Source organism: Netta rufina (genome assembly GCF_964035555.1).
Source record: "Netta rufina genome assembly, chromosome: 24".
NCBI classification, from domain to species: Eukaryota; Metazoa; Chordata; class Aves; order Anseriformes; family Anatidae; genus Netta; species Netta rufina.
Window position 1 is genome coordinate 3,024,903 of NC_140148.1, and position 14,006 is coordinate 3,038,908.

A 14,006-nucleotide genomic window follows, 5' to 3' on the forward strand; every position below is an offset into this window, starting at 1 on the left:
GCTCTGCTCCTAAAACCACTTGCAGACGAAGGAGCTCGGTCTTAACAACAGCGCCCAGCAGCTCTGCAATTCCTCGGGGTGAAGCCCTGCACGTCCCACGTCTCCCATTTCGGGCCCCGGTTGTCCTGTGGGTGCCGTGCTTACCATCTGGGAATGATAGAACAGGATGGATGCAGGAGTCCAGCTGGGAGAGGCGCTCCAGCAGAGGGGCATCGTACTGGATTTCCAGAGTCGTCGAGCTCCGGGTGCCGCACAGAGCGCACGAGGGGTTCACGTCGCAGCTACATCGCACCAGGCTGTTACGGTGGACCTGGGAAGGGGACAGGGAATTCAGCAATTCAGAGGTCATGTTTCTGTTCACATGTTCCCCTTTGACAGCTCATGAAAAAAGTCCTCAAGGCTCAGGTTTTTTGTAACAGCCTGCAGAAAACCCACTGGCTTAGCCCAGACTTGGACGGACACTTTTACAAACCTGAGAATTGCAACTCTCCTGCACAGCTGAACATCTAGTAGGTTTGACTAAAAGAGTTTATCTAGGTTGAAAAACTCATTTAGAAAACCATGAGGCAGCACAATTTCATTGTCAGAGAGGAAAAACGCCTTTTTCTAGTTCAGACAAGTCAGAGAGCCATCGTTACGCCAAGAGCTGGCACCTACAGGGATGTCTTTACAGAGTGAAGAGTTTTTCCTCTTGTTTTTTAACCAGGACAGACTTCCAATTCAGATTTATAGACCTCAGACTTCCTTTACATGAAACCACCGTGGCACGGATGCACAACTGGATGTAAAACCCATACAGAGACAGTAACCAATGAGTCCCTGTCAGAATGTGAGGATGCTTCAAATTGGATCCTGTAAAAGCCCGGTCTGAGCCTAGCATTATTCAAATAATTTCCACTAATGACTTGAATGATGGAAGAGAGAATATCCTGAAGGCTCAGAAGGGCTGCGAGCACCTTGAAGGAAAGAGCTGCAATCCCAGGCACGGTTACAAATTAGAGAAGTGATCTCAAATAAATCAAACCCAACTCACTACGGGCAAAAGCACCAGGCAGGCACTGCAGCGACCCGTGACGAGGAAGAAGAGCCAAGTGAGCAGCAGCTCTGCCCAGAGGAGCTCGTGGTGGTTATGGATCAGAAAACGAGCATGAATCAGCAGTGTCGTACCATTACTGAGAATTAACACCCCACGGGGCTTTACAAACAGGATGGCTCTGCGAGTGAGGTAATCCTGCCTCTGCTCGGCGTTACTCATGGGCGAGCTGGAGGGCTGCGCCCAGTTCTGGGTGCACATTTGACAAAATGCATGCACCAAATGGAGGGAAACCAGAAGAAAAACAACAACAAAAAGACAAAAAGATCCAAGAGCCACGTCCTATGTGGAGGAACAGAGTGGCCTGGGTTTGTGTAGTGCACAGATGACAACATTAAGAATTACCACAATAATTTGCAAACTATCAGGAAAACTGCTGGAACGAGGCGTGGAGCTGACCAGTTTACACCAGGATTTGGACTACTGGTAATATCTTTATTCAGTCCTGTTCCACAAGACCGATCCCGTTCCCAATCCATGCAGGCTACCGAGCCTCTCCCCTTTAAGCCTCTCTTCTTTTCTACAAGCCATCTCCTCACTTGAAGAATATCTTCTCTTGAATATCTGGAAGAGCCCACACAAATCCTTTGCTACCTAGCACTTCTTCCACTCCCTGGAGTTGCTTTTCTGAACCAGCTCTGATTATCAAATGTAGTAGATGAATGCGGTCAAGAGCTAACTCAGAATTAACAGACCTTCCTTGAACAGCAAGTGCACAGTCAGCACTACCTATGGGATGGTAGATAGCTTGTCAGCTTCAAAACACTGAAAATCTCACAAGCAATCACTGCAGAGGTCCACCAGAAATACCCCAGGTTAACTGGTTAATCTTTTGCTGTTTTAAGCTAACTCAGCTGGCCAAGAATCTGTTTTGCTCAGCAGAAGGGTGTTTTTTGGGCTTTCTCTTTTTAAACTCTAGCTCCTGCAGAGTGAACCCCCCTGAAACCTCGTGGTAATGAAGTTTGACTTGAAACACTGACTCAAAGGTAAGTGAATTTGAGCCATCTATGGTTCTGCAATCATAAGAGCACAAATGCACAGAAAAATGTCCTTATTCCCTCAATTTCTTACCATCTATCCTCCAACTGACAGTTTATGGCATTCCTAGGGGAGGTCAAAAATGAATGAAGCATGGCCTTGCCTCACACAGGGTGCTCAGGGAATAAACTGTATTTCCACTGAACTGAATCCTGCATATGGGCAAGGGAGGACTATGCAGAGAAGAGTACAAAATTAAAAAAAAAAAAAAAGGAAAGGAACAGAATCACAACATTCAGTGATTTCCAAACGTAAGTAGCAGAAGGGAGCAGGGTCACTTCTGCAGGCCTTTTGCAAGACATCCCCCGTACACCTGGGCAGACAGCTGCAGTTTTCCTCGAAGCAAGCAGCAGCAAGTTCTTGGTCTGTGTTAATTCCTGTGCTCAGGGTGAAGGTTTCCTGATACCTGACTTTCCAAAGGTTCACTTCACTGCTGAGGCTTTACCACATTAAACTCCCCAGCCTGAAGTTTACCTTAGGCTGGTTGGTTTTAGAAAAGAAGGCCTCATGTCAGAATTCAGCATCTCCCCTCCACAGTGACAGCTAAAAGAAGTCTCCATCAATTAAGAGCTTCTCCTCTTTGTGTAAATGGTAAAAGCAGTGGGCCAACACATCAGGAGCTTACCAGGACCCTGTTCTACATGCAGCAAAAGAGAAAAAGAAAAAAAGGACAGTACTAACCTTTTTGGAAAGGGGCATAATGCTGCTAGGTCGAACAAGCCGCCGCTTCTTACAGCTTAGTACTGGGCGAGTGCGAGCTGCTACACACGTTCCATCAGATGAAGAAACCATGTTCAGTCGTTGCTTTTTATGCAAGAGCTCCTCAGCTTCCTGGCCATCTCCCTGAGCGTGTTCTGCCAGGCCAGGCTGAAGACTGCCCAAGAAGAGAGGAGAGGCAGAAAGACGAGCGTTATTCATTCAGCCATCCCCCATGACCCAGCAGTACCAGACAGGGTCGAGATGCAGACCTTAGCAGGGTTAAAAGCACTGCAGTTTCACAAGGCAGTAGTTTTATTAAGCCAGCTCAAATTTCTGCTTTTGCTTTGGTCACTTTCCACATTCTCTCCCACCTCTCAACCTTTGACCAAAAAGCTTTGGAAGTTCTGAACAAAAAGCAGTTCTTAAAGCCAGGCATGGAACAAGCTCCCCAAAAGCCACTCTCGCCACAAACAGCTTTAATCCTAGAATTCATCCTGCCCCAGAATTACAGTTCAGGGTATCTTAAGCCTAGAGGTCCTAGTGAGTTTAGGTGCTAGAGAGCGCAAGGCAGAGACCTTGCAATTTTCTAGTGAAAATAATAAGCCTAGATGTAAACTTGATTCTGATGCGTACTCGGGAACTGTACCTCTAACAACTCTCTGCACCTTTCTGGTGTCACTGCTGTGCTGCTCCTCACCTTTCTGTTTCACACACAAAGGAGTTTCCTGTCCGCGTGCAGTAACCCTACCCTGCCGTGGCATCAATACACCACGCCACGCACGAAATACCAGAGCAGCTCCCCAGCTTTTCATGTGTATTTCACAAGTGCTTCATTTCTAAAAATGCAAAACATGAAAGCCCTGCAGTCTAATGCTCTGTAGTTCAAAGGCTACGGGCATATAAAGGGCCCTGTCGTAGCCTGCAGCGTTTCAGCTGTAGCGATGAGTTGGTCAATCCGTATTTCTGCGCTGGCTCACGCTGCAGCATCCTGCCCAAGGTACTAAGCAAGGGCAAAGGTGCTGGCAGCGCTTCTCTAGCCACTACAGAACTTAGGGTTCAACCCTGAAATCATCCTGTAGCACAGGAGAACTTCTGTTGCTTGTTTGCATTTATGCACTTAAAAGATTTTCTTAACAAAAACAACCTGGAGAAACAAAGGATTTAGAGAATCCCATTCCCAAGGAAATCGATGGGATTTGGGTTCCTCTGCATCTTCAGAAAAGCAGGCCAATGGTTTACAGATTTCTGCAAGCTAATTGCAAGCAGGCCTCGAGTATCTTTGAATCACCCAATTTGCAAGTGTATTAAAAATACCCATAAAGGAACAGTTTTGAACATGCTCACTGCACAGTTGCCTGCAGGGCTTGCTCATGTAAACACAGCTCAGTTCAATACCATTTTCAGAAAAACAATGCAGCATAAAACCTCAAGCAAGAGATCTCCTCCAACGCTGTTTCCGAGCACGATCTAGTACCAAACATTATTTTTTTCAAAAAGAAACCATTCATACCATTACCCACCCAATTACTACCAACCGGCACGTTACAGGCTGCTTTGCAATCATAAAAATCAGACTCCATCTGTAACACACGGGCAGCTTACGTGTTAATAACTCCATTGACGGGTCTCGGTGCTCCACAGGGCTTGGCGGGATGGGATTCAGGAGTACTTGAAGCAGAAATCCCCAAGTTCTCTAGTGGCTGGGATCCAGAAACACTCTACAGAAGGATGAGAAAAAAAATGACAAATTAATGTTTAGAAATATTCTTAAGTAGCTACAGCTCTTATTGCTAGTTTCGAGCTGAGGTTTCTGCACTGTAGCTACGGGCTTCTGAGCAGGACTTCAAACCAGGGATTTAGGAGTCAGTGTGAACAGGAGACCAGGGCTGTAAGGACTTTGTGGGGAGCAGCTCTGGCAAGAGGATGGATCCACAACGGCGCTTTCCAGGTGAGAAGCAAAGGCTCCAAATTCCCCTCGGGCGACCGCTATAGAGCATGGAAGACTTGGGCTGAGGCTTTTCAGGAGATTTTAGCATTTTGTGTCGAGGTGCAGAGAAGTTCCTGACCACCTGCACAGCTCGCAGGCTGCTTCTCGCGTCGGACGGAGTGCTGCAAGCCACGGAGCTGCAAGATCCTGCCTCAGCATTTTGGGGGAAAACGGGCAGCAAAGAGAGCGGACTCGGACAAGTCAATTTGCATTTTAACTCAATACCTGTGCCAGCACGGTCCAAAGAGCACTCTGCAAGATCTTTTAAATTAAAATGCACCCAGGCTGTGGTTTTGGGGTGTAAGCGGGCCAACTCTTTCAAAGTGCCGGATACACACAAAGCTGGAAACACCTCTGTGGAGAGGAAAGCAAGTACGGGCTAAGCTGAAGACCTCCTCTCCCTCCTGCCTTGGGTGTGAGAAGCAGACAAACCCTCTCAAGCTACAACGAGCTGCAGCTACTGCATGGCTCCAGCACGGAAATATCGAATATGGCAAAGCTCGTGCTGGCCTAAAAGTGGCAAAAGAGGGGGGGCTGTCGCTGTCACCTCCCTGCACATGCTGGCTTTGTGCCTCCTGCCGTAGCATCCCCGCTCTCCATCGGTGCCGGTGAGGCCTGGCACATCCTTGCCCTGCCACGAGGCTCCCCCAAACCCATCCTCGCAGCCCTGTCTTTTACTTTCAGCCACGCTCCTCCTCTTTCCTGGGGTTAACCCTGCTTTCTTCCCTTGTGCAGCACTTCCCAAACTCGCTGCCAATGTCTCCCTAGCTGGGCTTCCCCCTTTGTGCACCCAAGGGCGGTGGTGCATTTCAAGCACTAATAAAAAAGACAAAAGACAAAGGGCTGATTTATCTCTCCGGGTGTCCAGGCAGCCACCCTGCCCATCCCATGTTCCTTCTCAGAAGCATTGGTACCGGCCTCGATTCAATAAACCTTCCCTGCAATCACTCCTCAACCCCTCCAACAACCCCCATCGGGTTACAGCGGCGCTGGGCCACGTGGAGCCCAGCAGAGACCTGGCTCAGCCGGGGCAGAGCCATTTCTGACGAGGCACAGAACTTCTGCCCGCTGCCTATTTGAGGAACTTGGCTGGCTTTTCTGCACTTCTGCTAAAAAAACACACACCACATTTCTCCTGTCCGGGCTGATGGGCTCGTCTACTATTCGGTTGCCCCAGGCACGGGGCGGACGGGGCTGGGAGCTTTACGCAAGCTGAAGGCTGCACCCTGAGGAGGTGAAGCGAGGAGGTGAAGCGGGGCGAGAGCCGTTCCCCTCGGCTCGCAGAGCCTTGGCCAGCCCGTGCCATCACCCGACACCTCCGCCGGAGGCAGGGCCGGCGCGCGGGAGGGCGGGTGCACATGACTCATGAGCTCTTTTGAAACAGGGCTATTTATTTTCTCCTCCAGGAAGGGCCTTAAAGGAGGAAGCTCTTCTCCAGAGCGGTCTCTGGCTTGGTTATTTGAGATAGGAATATGGGGCGAGCCGCCTCCTGCAGAGGAGCTGCAAAGTGTCAGGGCAAAGTCCCTTTTATCAGTCACACCGCAGGCTCTCCCTATCGCACTGGACATGGGCGTTCCCTAACCGGGCTCTTGCACGACCAGCTCCAAGCACGGAGATCTCCAGCCTTCAGACTCTGTCCCCAGCTATCCCCGGCCGCACCTCCCCGTGCCGCGCGCTTCTGCAGGGCTGGCAGGGCAGCCAGGCTGGGATCTTCGCAGCAGGACCACGGCGATGCTCCACGCTGAGCTTTTCTCCAGGTTCTGGAGCTGGAAGTCCAGGTCCTGGGGATGCCTGGAGCTTTTAGGATGGTCAGATACAGCTTTATGCTGCTGCTGGCTGCACGTGAAACCAGGAGCCTGCAGAGCACCTCTCCCAGCAGCACAGGATCCACTCCATGAGCATGTGCTGGGAGGGGGGTAGCCATGACCCAGGACCAGAAATGTCCCTCACATTCCCAAAAACACAGGTTCAGACCCTCACCCATTACTAGACACAGCCCCCAGGGCACGGCAAAGTCCTAACAAGTCATCCATCAGTATCTTCTCTCATGTATTATTAAAATTTCAACTGCGTCCCCTCACTAGCAAGTCCGGCAACGAACAGGTATCAGCGCTGAGTTATTTCTTCAGGGCTTCACGTTATTCCCATCTTCAGGCAAAAACATTTAATGACCCTGGGCTTCCAGTTCTAAAGTGGAAGTTGGCAACGGACCTTTCCAAGCCTGCTCTGTAAAGCCTTTCCCTCACTGCTGCTATGATTAATTCCTCTAGGGATTATCAGCCACGTCCTACAGACCGAGCTGATGCCCAAGGACACACATCCTGGATTCAGGTTGGCCAAAGGAGGTCCCAGGGGTGGATGAGACCCAAAGGTGAAGAGCTGGGCATGAGATGGGAGGTATTCCCTCCCCTAACCCTGCACTGCAGACCTCTTCCGCTCTCCGAGCCTGAACAAAAGAAAAATCTAACTGTAAGCAGCCCGAGGAGTGCCAAAACGATAAGCAGCTCTCCAGCAGAGGCCTGAGCTACCCTTCCAGTGAGTGTCCTCATGCACCAGGAATGGTCTCTGGGCTAATCGCTGGCTCTGAGCAGATCAAGGCTGTGACTCAACACCCCACCCTTATGAGCAAGTCTCATTAGGCACAAACCCTCCTGCAGGAGGGCGTAAAAGCTGGGTGCCTGCAGGCAGCCTTTCTGCTGGCTGACGCCTCCAGCCCCGCTGGAGAAGCGGGCAGCCGGGTGCCACGCACACCCACCAGCAGCCACGTGTGCAGGGGGAGGAAGAGCCCATTTCGGGAGCAGGCATCCTCCGAGGAGCAAGGACGGCTGCAGAAGTTGCTGCAAGAAGGTGCCAGGCGTTAGCTACTACTGCTTTACTTCGTAGTAACTAAGCCTGCTTCACGCAGGTGTTCTGCGCTGCTCTTGGTACCTGTTCCTCGTGTCACTGCTACCTCCAAGATCTGCAGGAGATCAGATCTCCGTAGTGCTACTGCTCCAGCAATAAAAATCCCTGTCTGAAGAGCTTCTGTCCCAGGGAAAGGGATGAGAAAGGGGACAAAGCAGGGAATGAGCGAATGGCAATAGTGAGGCGGCTGAGCACCAAAAGTGCTGCCTGAGCAAGCATTTTCTTTCCTCTATACCAAATCCGTGGATGTTTTCTATTCTGCACACACAGAGATGTACATCTCTGGACATTTTCTATTCTATCCATATAGAGATGCCTAAAACAACCTGAAAAAGGGCAGCGTGGTGATTTTAAGTATATGGACAATGTCTTGAATCTGTAGGGACAAAGTCAGAAGGGACACAGTGCTTCCATCTACAGATTCCAGGTTGAAAATATACCCGTATCATTGGATAAACATCCTGATTTAGACAGATAAGAAAGAAAATTTTCTTCCTTATCATTGTTAAATTTGATTATTTGTCTCTGTTATCAGCCTATTTACAGGTCAGCTCCCAACCAGCAACCAATCCAGCAGCGCAGGAGCCTGCTATTTCCGAGGAGAACCGGAGCACGCTGTCCCAGCCTTTGTTTATTATTCCCTGAGTGCTTTTTGGGTTAAAGCGTGGACGGGGGGGGGGGATGACAGACGGACATCACTGTTCAAAACCAGACGCTGCGTAATGCTTCTGCTTCAATCATGATCTGTGGCGGCCCTGCCATCGCCGCTCTGCAGCCTCCTGTTGCTCTTGCGGCGTGGCTCCGTTTCCATCTGAAGCGCCATCGGTCCTGAGCACAACCTGCTCGCTGCACCAATTACACCGCGGAGTTTTGGGGCTGAGCTAATCTGCTAATTAAAGCCTTAAATTCCAAACGCACAGCTGAAAGGCAACGTTAAGCAAGGGGACATTTCATTACAGTCCCTTGTCAGAACCGCTCGCGGTGCGCTGTTAATCAAAAATTTCACAGCATTTCGTGCTATCGCTCGCTATCAGAACAACCCCGACAAAGTCTCACCAGCGACAGGAGGAAATAGTTGAAGTACAATTTTACGGTCGCTTTCAGTTAATTTTTTTCTCTCTATCAACCACATTGAATATTGGGCTGCGAAGCCCAAGCACTCCCACTGCAGTGAAGTTTTGCTTCTCCCCATCAGGACAGGGAAGCGGCAGCTCTGCAGCCTGGCAGCAGGAGCTGGAGCCAGGCAGGGACCACCCTTCTCCTCGTACTACACCACGACTTCAAAACCCTCCGTTTTAATACGCCGATGCGTCCCGCAGGATCAAAAGTAATCACAGCCAGAGCGAGCGGTACGATCAAGCCTTTACTCTGTGGCCTACATTTCTGCATTAAATAATAAATACCTGGCACTCCACATAGTTTCCAGTGCATCTCCCTGAAATCATTAGTTCCCTTTCTGAGGGGTAAAGCTCCGGCAGATTATTAATAGTCACATCTTCAGAAGCCTTTGCTAATTGTGCTGCTCTCAGTTTGAGGTACTGTTGCTAGAGGGAAAGGATTAGTTAGGATTTTTAAGCTTCATAACATGCTAATGGCATATTGCACAGGTACCCAAGGAACTCTGGGCTAAAAGGTGTTTAAATCGTATCGTTCATTAACCCCAAAATAACCCGGGAGGGGGCAGGACCAATAGCGGGGCCATGGCCACGTGAAGCCCTGCAGGGGCTCCTGCAGAGCCCTGTGGTTCGAGCATCCCTCCCAGCTCCAGGATCACGGAGCACCTGGCCCCCAGCATCACCCTGCTGCTGGCACTCACCAGCCGCTCAGCCCCGGGCTCCAGCTTCCCCTCAGCGCTGACGGCACGGGACGCATCATCTACCGCAGGATCAGGGGGTGCTGCTTCACCGAGAACTATCAGCCCCTGAAAAAGAGGGAAGGGAACAGGAATTAACCACGGATCCTTCGGGTTCAGCAGGGAAACCGCACATCCTTCTCCCTCAAATAAAAACCCCATAACCTGAACCCACTGCAAAGCGAGGCTTGCATCCCCCCGTTTTCCAGACGTGATGCCAAACCGAGTCCCCCGCTGGATTTTCCTGACATCGGAGCTGGACTTGGATGGGGAAGGATGGTGGCAGAGGACAGACCACACACCTCCAGCCCTTTGGGAGCAGACCCCCAGCTCCCTTTTCATCCTTCCCCTCCTCCTGCACGCTCGCTGGCTGCAGCGCAGAGCAGGAAGCGGCTGCTTTAACAGCACCGAGTGCAGCCGAGCAAACCAGCTCCAGCGGGTGCCAGAAATCTGCAGTCAGACTCCTAACTCTGAGCAGATTTTTTCAAAGAAGTGATATTCACAAAATTCAATAAGGGAAGAACAACACTGATAAACAAGCCCCTGCCGTAGAGCTAGCGGGACCAAGCGCGGTGGCTCAGCGCTGTTTTATCAGCCGTCGCATGCGCTGTCCTGTTGGTGTTTCTCTCCAAGCGAAGCTCACTCCGGCGGCAGGAGGACTGCTTGCTCACTCCATGGCACAAAGTAAAATAAAATCATTGCATTTATGCCTATTCCCAGCTATACCATACCAAAGCAGGCTAAAATGTGCGAGGGATGACAGCCAGAACCTAAAGGCCATGAATACGGCTGGGATAAGCCATGTCAGAGCAAGTTGGATGGAGAGGTCATTCGGGAACAACCTCAGAGTTTGCTCCATGTGTCCCAGGGCAGTCAGCCTGAGAGCGGACCTGGATGCATTATCTGGAGAGGAAAGAGCTGCAAGGCATCCCTCAAAGTCCTCAAAACCAGATTTCACACGTAACAGTGTCACTGACCGAAGCCACGGCACGTGGCCACTCAAATCTCTCGTAAGGTTGATCCTACACCTTGACACCATCTTCTGTACAACACGGCTGTGGCTTTCCAGAGAAACAGTGGTAGCTCGTCGTTCAGGGATCACTTATTTAAAAATAGCTCATTCATAAACTAAATACAACTCTACATGGCCTCAGCAATCAGGAAGCAGCCAGCTTCTAGATAAACACGACAACAATTTTCTATAGTTTTCTGAGATCCCAGAAGGCTGTTTAGCAGATGAGAGAGGCTGGAAGCCTAAAATCAATTAAATGCTGCTGTGCTGTTCTTGTATTCCTGGAAAAATCCCTCTCGGAAGCACCCATCATGTTCTGCTGCCGCTTCTCGAACCATCCCCGGGCGTGCTGCAGAGGAGGTCGCTCGTCCCCGCGTGTCCAGTGTAGGAGACAAGGGACACAAAAAGGGGAGGAACCGGGACTAAATGCAAACTTGGCAGTGAGGGAACCGCTTCCCTTTGACGCTCCGGAAAGCGCTCAGGCTGTGTTTGCTCAGAGAGAGAATGAGATGGGGAAGCGTGCGCATCGGGAACAGGAACAGCCACCGGGGACTTCTGCCTTCAGCTGAAGGCAAGAGGACGAAGCGAGGCGCCCGGTGGCTCAGGATAATCCAGGTGGATGTTGAGAGGCACGTCCCTGTGCTGGGGATTTGGCTGCACTCTCCTGCGCGATGCCTGCGGTGTGCACAGCTCTGCTCCCCATCCAGCCCATCCGCAGGCTGGACGGGCTCTCCGCTTTGAAGATATTTGATCTCCGTTATTTGCACCCGTCTGAATAACAGACAGGAGTCAGAAGGGCAACATCACCCTTTCAACTCCCTTCCAGGCCAGGGAAAGCCATGGTGCTTGGCGAGTTATTCCGAGCTCACCCAACACTTGCTTTTTACCAGCATCCTCCAAAATAAACACGAATGATGAACTCCTTCGCGCAGCTCTCGGACGCAGGTTCAGCTGAGGCTGGCAGCTTCTGCCAAGGGACCAGGGGGAAGGAAGGGGCTGAATGCAGCAGGAGCCTTTGGAAGAGATGGGGAGTCCCCAGCGGTGTTGCTCATCGTGCTCTGAGCCCGGCACCACCGCACCGATGTGTCCTGGCCATCGTTTTCCAGCCAAGTCACCACTACACAAAACTCCCCCAAGAGCCCTTCATCTTCATTTACCTCATCTATGGGGGAAACTCAGGAGAAAAGAGACACAGGAGAGGGAAATTGCTCTCCGTTCCTCCTCCAACAGCGAGCACTTGCCGCCCACACGCAGGGAGGTGCGCAGACTCGATGGGGGGAACTGGCATCATCTTGCACCCCCTCTAAAAACAGCTCAAGGAAGCAGAGCAGTGAAAGGAGACAAAAACACCCCGTTACCTTCATGGACATCCAGTCCCTTCAATCAACCGCACGCAGGCTTCAAAACCAACACAAAATCGAAGCCCGACAGCCAGAAACTCAGCAGTTGACGCCGAGCTGTGCACACATGCCTCTGATTTCTTGTTTTCCTCCACATCTTGCCAGGCTCCGACCAAAGCGCTCCCAATGTGCTGAAAACACAATTAGAGCCCAGACGCCGGGCAGCGATGTACCCTCAAAGCCTAAGGTTGTTTTCCCCTGCCCTGTCCTTCCCTTCATTTGCCTTGACAAAGCAACTTGCCCTGCTTGCAAGGGTACGCCAGGATGGAAATTTTAACGTACAAGTGCAATAAAACCAGAAAAGGAATAAAAATATAAAGGAATAGTGGCTGTGAATGCCTCCAGAGCCTACACCTTAACCTCCTTATGTTTTAGGCCAAAAAAAGCCAGAGTTAAGTTATGCTGACCAAAAAAAAGACGGTGTCTCCAAATTCTTTAACTCTTGCCCTTGTACAGTTTGAAGTCAAGCCCATTCGAAGTCTCCTGCGTTATGTGTGTTTATTTCCTCGTCTTCTCTGCTTGCTGCAAGTTGATTTAGAAGTCTTTCTCCGAGCTCCTCGTTGACAAAACCCAAACACATTTGCCAAGGCATCCGTGAGCTCCATGACACCGACACGACAGCTGGGTGCAAGCGGTGACCTCCATGAATCCGTCAGAAGGACAGGGGCTGTGACTGCTGCTTTCCTGTGCAGCCACCCTCAGATCCCGAGTATCCCAACTCTTTTGCCACGGTAACTGGCAGGCTTCATCTTGAATTCACCCATCAGGTTACCGCAGTAGAGGAGTTTTTGTTTGAGCAAACGAAAAAAAAAAGGTGACAAGCTGTTTCCCAAACCCTCAGATGTACTTTTCAACTCTGACACAATGCTGTGATGTTCTCCTTTCAGACCCAGAGACTGCAGCCTTAGATGCAAACACATGGGATGCTTGTAGCCATTATGAGGCCACTTCACGAGTCTGACAAGTTGTCAGAACCTGGGGGAAGCACCGCATCTTCTACTTCATGAGATGAGCTTCCCCATCTCCTTCCTTTATTAGCTCATAAATGTTTAGCCATTTTCTATTTGATACTTCAAAACCACCTTGCAAGATCTGCTTTATTAAGGCAGAAGGGATAAGGGTTCCTCTCCTCTCCTCTCCCTGATGTATTTATTCCCTTTCAGCCAGCCGGGCTCATCCACCTACTCATTTCCAGCCCTCACTCACCCCATCAGCCTGTTCTTCTGCATAGCTGCATAAAAGACCACAGTCTTCCTCTCCTGCCCGTGCCTCTCTGCCCCTCTGGAAGTCTCCCTCCCGGCCATCCCCATTCCACCGTAAATCTTGGGAAAAAGAGTTCACTGGACACTGAATTCCTGAGGATTTCTAAGTTGATGCAATCCCAAGATCCTTCTTGCCACAAACTCCAGACATTCCTCCCTGCAAGGCCTGACATTTAGATGTGCACGCCTGGACAAGTCTCGATAACGATTCCTTCCTCATCCTTCTCCGCTCTCCCCTGTTCTCCTGCCATCTGAGAGCAAGTCTGAAAAAAAATAAATTCCTTCCACAAAGAAAGGTCAGCACCTACAGTTTTTTCTTTTTTTTTTTTTTTGACTCAATTTTAAGCCTGTGCTCTGTGATAGCATCTGAAGCTAACTTCCTCCAGAGTCCCCTCCCTTCCCCAGCAAGCCTCTGGTGGAGCTGTTCCTTATCCCCGACAAAGAGAAAGAAAGGTTAAACAAATCAAATAAAAAACCAAGCCTGGAGTGGTGGGCGAGTGCAACACGCGTGCAAAAGCAGTAGTTTTGTTTGGCACCCAAAGACTGGCTTCTAGGTGAGGGATTGCTCTCTTCTCGTTACCGTATTGAAGCAGGGAAAAGAATTGCACTCAGCCCATGCCAAATTGCATCACCATTAGTCAGCGCCGTGCAATGTGCTTTCTGAGATGCAGGGGGGAAAAACTGCATCACGCTCTGCACACACACTCCCCGCTGAAGCGGAAGGGAGAGAGCCATTAGGAGGCAGGGCAAAAACCCCAC

General features: G+C 50.4%; 1 protein-coding gene across 4 annotated transcripts in view; it reads right to left on the reverse strand.

The window, feature by feature from the left end:
• KANSL1 (KAT8 regulatory NSL complex subunit 1) overlaps positions 1 to 14,006 on the reverse strand; it is a 91,971-nt gene that overhangs the window by 15,562 nt on the left and 62,403 nt on the right. For all 4 annotated transcript variants that reach the window (XM_084301332.1, XM_084301331.1, XM_084301333.1 and 1 more), the window contains exons 4-7: positions 9,538 to 9,642; positions 4,433 to 4,548; positions 2,813 to 3,005; positions 145 to 310 (exon numbers count right to left, since the gene is read on the reverse strand). In XM_084301332.1, the coding sequence (XP_084157458.1) occupies positions 145 to 310; positions 2,813 to 3,005; positions 4,433 to 4,548; positions 9,538 to 9,642 (580 nt within the window). The remainder of the gene's footprint in view (positions 1 to 144; positions 311 to 2,812; positions 3,006 to 4,432; positions 4,549 to 9,537; positions 9,643 to 14,006) is intronic.